General features: G+C 49.2%; 1 protein-coding gene across 2 annotated transcripts; it reads right to left on the reverse strand.

Moving 5' to 3' along the window:
- Positions 1-213: 213 nt before the first annotated feature.
- Positions 214-4,207, reverse strand: LOC102436548 (sialic acid-binding Ig-like lectin 14). Of its 2 annotated transcripts, none has more exons than XM_023748422.1 (5): positions 4,145-4,207; positions 3,690-4,064; positions 3,201-3,479; positions 2,648-2,783; positions 214-582 (listed from the first exon to the last, which is right to left on the reverse strand). In XM_023748422.1, exons 1-5 carry the CDS (start codon positions 4,179-4,181, stop codon positions 522-524), a joined length of 888 nt encoding a protein of 295 aa, XP_023604190.1. In that variant the 5' UTR covers positions 4,182-4,207; the 3' UTR covers positions 214-521. The 2 variants fall into 2 exon arrangements, with proteins under 2 accessions (XP_023604190.1, XP_014305220.1); XM_014449734.2 differs by lacking the exon at positions 214-582 and adding an exon at positions 1,902-2,511.
- Positions 4,208-10,453: the final 6,246 nt, after the last annotated feature.

Consider the following 10,453-nt stretch of genomic DNA (forward strand, 5'->3'; position numbering starts at 1 on the left):
GGTGACCTCTCATTACAGTTTTTGATTCATGCCTTCCTTGGTTGATTGTTGTATGTGCCCCGACCAGGATGGAACCGGCAAACTGGGTGTATCAGGAAAACACTAACCAACTGAGCCACCAGCAAGAGCTTTCATTTGTAGTTCTTTCGTTTTACTGATGTTGCGTCTCTCTTCATGACGTAGTTGGCCATTTGTACATCTTCCTTGGAGAAATATCTATTCAAGCTTTTAGCCTTTCCTTCAACTGTGTTATTTGGGTTTCTTATGTTGTCTTGTGTGAGTTTGTAATAGATGCTGGAGATTAACCCCTCACCAGATACAGTTCCTCTCCCATCCTGTAGGTGGCCTCTGGAGTCTGGTGAGAGTGTCCTCTTGTGTTCAGGGTTTGAAGTTGGTACAGTCCCACTTGTCTATGTTTGCTTTCCTTGTCTGTGCTTTTGATGTAAAACCCAATGTCACGGCTTTCCCTCTATGTTATCCTCTAAGAGTTTTATACTTTTGTGGGTATTATATTTAGGTCTTTAATACATTTTGAGTCCATTTTTGCATAGAGGAAAGTGATTCTCTGATGGAAAGCTAGAACTGCATGAAAGAAACATAACTCTGAGGGTAATTTTTTTTCAAAATAGTCATTGTTTATCTGCAGTTTGTTCTCACGGTGGGATCTGAAGAAGCTGAACTCACAGAAATAGAGTAGAATGGAGATGCAGGGCTGGGGGTGAGGAAATGGGGAGATGTTGGTCAAGGATACAAACTTTCAGCTACAAGATGAACAATTCCTGGGGAGGTCTTGGACAGCATGATGACTACAATGAACAGGATTGTATTACATACATGAAAGTTGTCATGGTTATACATCATTCATAGTATAATCATAACAATGGTAATTACATGAGAGGATGAAAGTGTTAATGAACCTTATTGGGGTAATCACTTCACTATATAAGTGTATCAAATATGCACATTGCATACCTTACGCTGGCATGCATTCTGTTTAAAAAATATCTCTATAAAACTGGAAATAAAATAATTGTTTACATCTAAGTAATTATTAATGTTCTCTAAAGTTTATCAAATTGATAGATGTAAGATATATGAACGTAATAATGCCCAATGGTGAGAGATGTGTCTTAAATGTTGAATTTTTTTATTATTCATGAGTAGATATAGCCTGGCAGTGTTGCTCAGGAGTTGAGTGTCGACCTGTAAGCCAGGAGATTACAGTTAGATTCCCAGTCAGGCTACTTGCCTGGGGTACTGGCTTCATCCCCAGGAGAGAATATGGAGGGGGCATCCAATCAATGATTCTCTCTCATCATTGATATTTCTATCGCTCTCTCTCCCTCCAACTTCCTCTCAGAAATCAATAAAAATATTTTTAAAAAATAAGAAGAGATATAAATACCAACTGAAGGATAATTACAAGGAATAAACAACATCCCTTATTTGCAACAGCTTCAACAACAGAAAGAGGAGATGGAGATGTCATTGGACTCAAGAAACTCCCACAGACACTGCAGAGTAAAATCAATGGTCATGTGACACCTTATAAATGTTTTCATTTATGATTAAATGCTGGGATGTGTTATGACAATAATTCTGAGGTTGGCGTCTATGCACAGGGAGAGGAGAGCGGCTCCTAACTCTACTGTGTATCAGCACCTACAGATGGGAGACCAGAAGCTCAGGTGGTGACCAGGTAACTCCTGGGCAAGGGGAGGATAAGGTGCCAACTTCAGTCCCTCTCTGGGCCTGAGAATAGAGAGAAAGGATCAGGGGTGGGGTGATGAGTGGGCAGAACCAACAGAGAGAGAGAAAGAAGGGGGAGGGGAACAAGTCAAGTGGGAGGAGCACAGGCAGAAAGAAGGGGGCCGTCAGTGGGTGTGTATCATTGTTTATTTCTGTATCTTAGGATGTTTTGAGCCATTAAGCAGATTGGAAGCCAAGGAGACACAGGGCCTCCCAGGACCCGCCCATTCTCAGAGACAGCAAAGAATTTCAGATGCAAACCAACCCAACCTGAGCCCGTATTCCCAGCCTCCCCACCTGCCCCAAATCACCCAGGACCTGGGACCAGACACATGGAGACCACGCCCACAGGCCAATCCCCCAGACTGACACACACCAGCTGGTCCTGAACTGCTCACCCTGCCCTGCCTTGGGTTTCCCATGGAAACCCAATAAAGGCCTTCGCTAGGCTGCCCTGCACCTGCATCTGCTTCCTGAGGAAATCCAGGGCTTCCTGGGCACAGCGGCCCCTCCTCTCAGGAGGTGAAAGGAGGAAAAGTCTTCTCCCCATGGCATTGACTCCCCTTGTCCTCACTCAGTCACCTCCACACACTGAAACCCCAGGGGCACATTGGAGGCAGGTGAGTCAAGAACTTCCAGGGAGATGGTGACATGGACGTCCCAGGACGGTCCCTGTAGCCTGGTGTCCACACCTCAGTAACATCTTGAGAGGAAGGGAGGATCCATCAGGAGCTCTGCCTCCTGTTCTGGGGGCCTCCACACCTGCGGGGCCCACACAGGTGTCAGCTCAGAGACTCGGCCACTTTGGCTCTAACTCCAGGCAGAGCCGGACAGCTCGGCCCCACCTGCACCTCAGGGCCAATCCCTGAACGTCCCCGGGAGAGACAGGCCTGCTCACCTGGTGTAGTAGAGCCAGGTGAGGACGTAGGTGAGGAGGAAGCCAGCCCCCATGAGGGCCCCTCTGATCAGGGTGAAGACCAGGGGCCAGGAGCCTTGCTGCTCCTCAGTCACACATCTGCTGGAGTGCGGGCTGCCTGGGGATGCGGGAGAAGGGTGACGTGTTGTCCAGGTGTCAGTCCACCCACAGCCCAACACCTGACCAGGCGGCCGGCCCCACATCTGTCCTCAACTCACTCTGCACAGAGTGGCTGAAGGAGAGGAGTTGGGAGCCCATTAGGTGAACTCCCCTCCACCTCCAGTCCCCACGTGGGGCATCTGGGATAGAAAGATAGGGCCCCACTTCACCTGGAAGTCACCCAACCCCAAGGAGCACCAGTGGGAACCAGGAAGGTGGGAGAACTGTTCTTCTGGCCCACTCCCCACCTACACGCAGATCCATTATGAGTGTTCTCAGGATAGCTCAGCCTCCAGGACACACACACACACACACATACACACACACATGACACTCCCCAGCCTGCATGGACTCACCCACCTACTCCAACACTCACAGGACACATTGAGCCAAATGGTTCTCTGCGTGGCCAACAAAGATCCTTGGACTTGAACCTGACAGGTGAGGTTGGTGTCATGGTCCTGGGGCCTCGGGGTGAAGGTGAGCACCGAGGAGCTGAGGTTCTGGGGGTCCAGCGAGTCCACAGCGGCTCCCGCCCAGGAGAAGGTGAGAGGTCGTCCCCCTTCACAGGCCCCTGGCAGGCTGCAGGCCAGCTGTGTGGGGCGGCCGGACTCCAGGGGCTCCGTTATCCGGATGTGGGGTTTCTCTGTCAGGGCTGCAGGGGAGAAAGGCAGGTGCCTGGGCCGCAGGGGTGGGGACTCAGAGCGGGACCCTGAGAGAGGCCCTGCCTCGGGCTGAGCTCACCCAGGCCCTGTGTTCTTCCCACCACCCAGGGCCCACGGCCTGGACAGGGAGTGTGCAGTGTCCTGTTCCTGCTCTAAGATGGGTCCCCTGTCCCTGATCCTCTCCGGGGCCCCTGCCTTACCTGTCACCTGCAAATCCAGCATCTTCTTTTGGTAACTAAATCCAACAGAATTTCCTCTCTCCACTCGGAAGAAGTAGTGTCCTGAGTCACTCCACCTGGCATCTCTGATTTGCAGGGAACAGTTGTTGGTCCTGGGTTCGGCAAGGAGGAAGCGGCCTTTGGTCTCTGTCGGTTTATCTGGGTTGCTCGAGGCCACAAGAACATCACGGTTTGTGTTGCCCCTCAACCGGTACCAGTAGGTGTAGAGTTTGGTAGAGGAAGACCACGGACTCCACGGGTAGGAGAAGGAGCAGGGCACGTGGACACACAGACCCTCCTGCACCGTCACCAATTCCTGCACTTCGATCTCATAGACTGGCGGCTGCTGCAGGGACCCTGGGGGAGGGGGACTGCGGCTCAGATGCAGCCCCCGCCTCTCCCCCACCTCCCCAGCCCCCCTCCCACAGCCCACTTACCCCCCCACAGCAGGGGCAGCAACAGCAGGGGCACCATGTCTGCCTCTGGCAGGGCAGAGCGGGTCAGGGAGGGAAGTGCCCAGCTCTGGGGTGGGGCCTAGGACACCCCAACAGGAAGCCCTGGGGGAGAGACTGTGGCCAGGCTGGAAGGGGAACTTGGCCTCCATAGGACGTGGGGGGTGTGGTGGCTGAGAAATCTTCCTGTCTCTCCTCCCCCACCCTCCACATCCCTTTACACACCCCCCAACCCTACAGGTAAATGTACTGAGGCCCTGGGAGGTTGAGTGGCTTGTCCAGATGTGAATCTGAAAGTGACCCCCTTACAGAGGATGTGTAAGTGGAGAGGGAGTCACCCAGGGGCCAGCACACTCAGAGCTGGTCATGGTGACTCGGGGTGGGGGAGCGGGGGGGGGGCCTGCCCTCCAGCTAAAACTGTTGAACATTCTGGAAAAGGATAATTTTAAGATTTGTTTAGAACAAATGCTGGCAAAGAGAAAGGAATTTAGACCCAAGTCCAGTGGAGGGTGGAACCCAGGGGCAGAACTGAGTGGTAAAGGCCTTGGCTCCGAGGGCTTCTTGGGGACGTGGACGCACCTGTGTTGGCGCGAGGGTCTGAGTGTCTGAGGGACAGCGAGGGCCCACAAGCCCCATCGGAAACGGATGCCCCATTTGTCGGGACCTCAGCACAGCACCAGCGCTGCCCCCTGAAAGTTCATGAAAATCCACCTTCCTGGCCCCTCATCGCTGGGTCCCTGTTCAGAGCCCCACCCAGGCTGATGGGAAGTGTCCCTTTCTGCTCCATCTGTGTCCCAGCCTGGGCATCACAAACCCTGACATTCCATTCCCGCTGCTGGAGCACATAGTGGGGCTTCTGTGTGTCCTCGCTGCCCTTGACTGATGGGATCTCAAGGGAGGAACCAGTGAGCGCGGGGGGGATGTCAGAGGCCTTCAGGATAACATCACAGTCAGCTAGGGATGCAGGAGGCTCCCCTGTCGGGATAGAGGGTGAGCTCAGCAAGCCCCACACCTAACGCAGCAGCACCGGGTCCGAGTCCAGCAAGGCAAGAGCAATAAGTAAAAGCTATGGAAATTGAAAGAAAATCAAGCTGAGTTTATCTATCAAGGATTGTGTTTATATAGGAAAAACCACACGTACATACAGATGCATGTTGGGGCTTGAGAAGAGAGTCAGCAAGGTTTCTAGAGACAAAATCAAATTGCAAAACTCAAATGCATCCGTATAGCACAGTGACCAACGAAAGACAGGATGGTATAAAGATGTCATGGACACATCAAAACGTACGATGTTCCTGCAACATTCAGAGATGCACATCACAAATATATACTATGCAATTCCTCATTGGAGGAAATGGTACATCTGTTTGGGAGGACATTACAGGTGGAAATTGATAGCCCTGGCCGGATGGCTCAGTTGGTTGAAGCATTGTTTCTACACCAAATTGGTTGCAGGTTCAATTCCAGGTCAGGGCACATCCCTTGGTTTCCATACCAGCTCAGGGCAAGTATGGGAGGCAACCTATTTATGTTTCTCTCTCACATTGATCTCTCTCCCTCTCTCTCTCTCACTCTCTCTCCCTCTCTCTCTCTCTGCAATCCACAAGGTATAGACAGAAATGCAGAAGAGGAAATTTCCCCATAACCTGTGCCAGGCAAGATGGGCCTCAGAGAGAGAGAAGGGGCCAGGCTGACTCACCGCAGAGCACAAGGCCCATCCTAAAGCAACCCACACGAAAGAACTGGGGGAAGGAAGCAACCATTTTCACATTCAAGAGGGGCCACAGAATTCATCCCAGAGAGAGAACTGTGTGTGTGTGTGTGTGTGTGTGTGTGTGTGTGTGTGTGTGATTTCCAAGTAAGCTAATGATGAAACTTTTGTGGAGGTGAGACTCACATGACATAAAATTTCTAATGCTGGCTTTGGGTGTGTGACCTTCGGAGCTGTTTATCACTACACTTCCCCCATCACTTTCTGGATCATGGACCTACTATGCTCCTTCACCATTCCTTCCTTGTCCGTGTAGGAATCTGATGTGGGGTTTTCAATATTAATGCATGGATGCACCAAGCAAAACTCCTACAGAGCTAAGGAGTTCTTTTTATGGTTTCTGTAGGATTACTGATGTTGAGTCTCTTTTAATGACTTTTTGGCCATTTGTACAGCATCTTTGGAGAAATGTCCAGTCAAGGTTTAGCCCATTCTTCAATTGTGTTATCTGGGTGTGTTATGTTGTCTTGTATGGGTTTGTAATGTCTCTCTCTTCTCTTTTCTTTATTCTTTGTTTGTTTGTTTGTTTCCTTAATCCTCACCCAAAGATTTTTTTTTTCATTGAATTTAGAGAGAGAGGAAGAGAGGGAAGGAAGTGGAGGGAGAGAGAGACTGCCAGCTTCCAGGTCTTGGAGCCATAAATCCCTGCTCTTTATAAGCCTCCAGTCCATGGTCTTTTGTTAAAATATCCAAAAAAGTCTGAGACATACGACCTTTTATTTCAAATATATTTTTATTGATTTCAGAGAGGAAGGGAGAAGGAGAGGGAAATGGAAACATCAGTGATGAGAGAGAATCACTGATCGGCCTCCTCCTGCTGGCCCCACACTCAGGATGGATCCTGCCACCAGGAATGGAACGGTGATCTCATGGCTCATAGGTTGACACTCAACCACTGAGCCAGGCCAGCTGGCCATGACCTTTTAATGCTATTATCCATCAATGGACATTTGAGTTGCTGGCTGACACCTTTTGACTAATGTGAATAATGCTGCTGTAGATATGGGAGTGCAGGTATCTTTTTGAGGTCCTGTTTTCAGTTCTTTTGGATATACACTGAGTACCCAGATTATTATGACCACTCCATCAGTACAATGAAGTGAATTAGTTATGCAAATAATAATAATAATAAAACCTTGAGAGAATTTGCTTAGGAAGTTTTCAATATTCAGTATTTTTGGAAGTCTCAATGAAGTACTGATGGGGTGGTCATAATAATCTGGCCGGTCATAATAATCTGGCCACTCAGTGTATAACCTCAAGAGGGGATGTTACATGTCATGGTAGTTCTATTATTAATTTTTGGAGGAACTGCCATATTGTTTCCATAGCCAATACACCCTCTTACAGTCCCACCAAATGTGCCTAATGGTTTCCATTTTGGAACATGCTCACCAGCGCTGATTATTTTCTGTGGTTTCAATTCACAGTGGCCATCCTAAAGGGTGTGAGGTGATCTCTCATTATAGTTTTGATTTACGCATTCATTGGTGGATTGTTGTATGTGCCCCGACCAGGATGGAACCAACAAACTGGGTGTATCAGGAAGACACTCACCAACTGAGCCACCAGCCAGGGCTTTCGTTTGTAGTTCTTTCATTTTACTGATGCTGTGTCTCTCTTCATGACGTAGTTGGCCATTTGTACATCATCTTTGGAGAAATGTCTATTCAAGCTTTTAGCCATTTCTTCAATTGTGTTACTTGGGTTTCTTATGTTGTCTTGTGTGAGTTTGTAATACATGCTGGATATTAACTCCTGCACACATACAGTTTCTCTCCCATTCTGTAGGTGGCCTCTGGAGTCTGGTGAGAGTGTCCTTTTGTGCTCAGGTTTTGAAGTTGGTACATCCCACTTGTCTATGTTGGCTTTCCTTGTCTGTGACTTTGATGGAAATATGCAGGAATTCGTTGCAGAATCCAACATCACGGGCTTTCCCACTATGTTTCCCTATAAGAGTTTTATGGTTGTCTGTATTAAATTTAGGTCTTTAATCTATTTTGAGTTAATTTCTGTGTAGAGGAAAGTGGTTCTGTGATGGAAACCTAGAACTGCATGGAAGAAACAAAACTGTGAGGGGTATTTTTCAAAATAGTCATTGTTTACCTGCAGTGTGTTCTCACAGTGGGGTCTAAACACACTGAGCTCACAGAAAGAGAGGAGAACGGTGATGCAGGGGCTGGGGGTGGGGAAATGGGGAGATGTTGGTCAAGGGTAACTTTCACCTACAAGATGAATAATTCCTGGGGATGTACTGGACAGCATGATGTCTATAATTAACAGGATTGTATTCTACCCCTGAAAGTTGTTATGGTTATACATCGTTCGTATTAAAATCATAACAAGGATAATTAGGAGAGTATGGAAATGTTATGCTTGCATGCATTCTGTTTAAAAAATATCTCGCCCTGACAGGTTTGGCTTAGTGGCTAGAGCGTCAGCCTGTGGACTGAAGAGTCCCAGGTTCGATTCCGGTCAAGGGCATGTACCTTGGTTGTGGGCTCATCCCCAGTGGGGGGTGTGCAGGAGGCAGCTGATCCATGTTTCTCTCACATCGATGTTTCTAACTCTCTATCCCTTCCCCTTCCTCTCTGTAAAAAATCAATAAAATATATTTTTTTAAAATATCTCAATAAATCTGGAAAAAAAATAATTGTTTACATCCAAGTAATTATTAATGTTCTATAAAGTTTATCAAATTGATAGATGTAAGATATATGATCGTAATAATACAAAATGGTGAGAGCAAGTGTCTTAAATATTGAATTTTTTATTATTCATTAATAGATATAGCCTGGCCCATGTGGCTCAGAAGTTGAGTGCCGGCCTATGGACCAGGAGGTCACAGTTCGATTCCCAGTCAGGCTATATGCCTGGGTTATGGGCTTCAACCCCAGTAGGGGATGTGGAGGAGGCATCCAGTCAATGATTCTCTCTCTCATTGATTTCTCTCTCTCTCTCTCTCTCTCTCTCTCTCTCTCTCTCTCTCCCTCTCTTTTCCTCTCAAAAATCAATAAAAATATTTCAAAGAATAAGAAGAGATATAAATACCAATTGAAGAATAATTACAAGGAATAAACAAAATCCCGTGCTTGCAAAAGGTTCAACAACTGCAACAACAAGAAGAGATCCAGATGTAATTGGACTCAAGAAACTCCCAGAGACACTAAAGAGTAAAATCAATTGTCATGTGACATCACAGAAACGTTCTCATTTATGATTAAATGCTGGGATGTGCTATGACAATAATTCTGAGGTTGGCGTCTATGCACAGGGAGAGGAGAGCTGCTCCTAACTCTACTGTGTATCAGCACCTACAGATGGGAGACCAGAAGCTCAGGTGGTGACCAGGTAACTTCAGGGCAAGCGGAGGATAAGGGGCCAACTTCGGTCCCTCTCTGGGCTGAGAATGGAGAGAGAGGAGCAGGGGGTGGGGGATGAGTGGGCAGAAGCAACAGAGAGAAAGAAAGAAGGGGGAGGGGAACAAGTCAAATGGGAGAAGCACAGGCAGAAACAAGGGGCCGTCAGTGGGTGTGTATTATTGTTTATTTCTGTATCTTATGTTTTGAGCCATTAAACAGATTGGAAGCCAAGGAGACACACAGCCTCCCAGGGCCCGCCCATTCTCAAAGACAACAAAGAATTTCAGATGCAAACCAACCCAACCTGAGCCCATATTCCCAGCCTCCCCACCTGCCCCAAATCACCCAGGACCTGGGACCAGACACATGGAGACCACGCCCACAGGCCCATCCCCCAGACTGACACACACCAGCTGGTCCTGAACTGCTCACCCTGCCCTGCCTTGCGTTTCCCATGGAAACCCCAACCAAGGCCTTCGGTAGGCTGCCCTGCACCTGCATCTGCTTCCTGAGGAAATCCGGGGCTTCCCGGGCACAGCGGGCCCTCCTCTCAGGAGGTGAAAGGAGTAAAAGTCTTCTCTCCATGGCACTGACTCCCCTTGTGGTCACTCCGTCACTTCCACACACTGAAACCCCACTGGCACATTGGAGGCAGGTGAGTCAAGAACTTCCAGGGAGATGGTGACATGGACGTCCCAGGACGGTCCCTGTAGCCTGGTGTCCACACCTCAGTCCATCTTGAGAGGAAGGGAGGATCCATCAGGAGCTCTGCCTCCTGTTCCGGGGGCCTCCACACCTGCGGGGCCCACACAGGTGTCAGCTCAGAGACTCCGCCACTTTGGCTCTAACTCCAGGCAGAGCCGGACAGCTCGGCCCCACCTGCACCTCAGGGCCCATCCCTGACCTTCCCCGGGAGAGACAGGCCTGCTCACCTGGTGTAGTAGAGCCAGGTGAGGACGTAGGTGAGGAGGAAGCCAGCCCCCATGAGGGCCCCTCTGATCAGGGTGAGGACCAGGGGCCAGGAGCCCTGCTGCTCCTCGGTCACACATTTGCTGAAGGGCTGGCTGCCTGGGGATGACGGGAGAAGGGTGACATGTTGTCCAGGACTCAGTCCACCCACAGCCCAAACACCTGACCAGGCGGCCGCCCACACCTGTCCTG

Source organism: Myotis lucifugus, unplaced genomic scaffold (assembly GCF_000147115.1).
Source record: "Myotis lucifugus unplaced genomic scaffold, Myoluc2.0 scaffold_1382, whole genome shotgun sequence".
Taxonomy (NCBI): Eukaryota; Metazoa; Chordata; class Mammalia; order Chiroptera; family Vespertilionidae; genus Myotis; species Myotis lucifugus.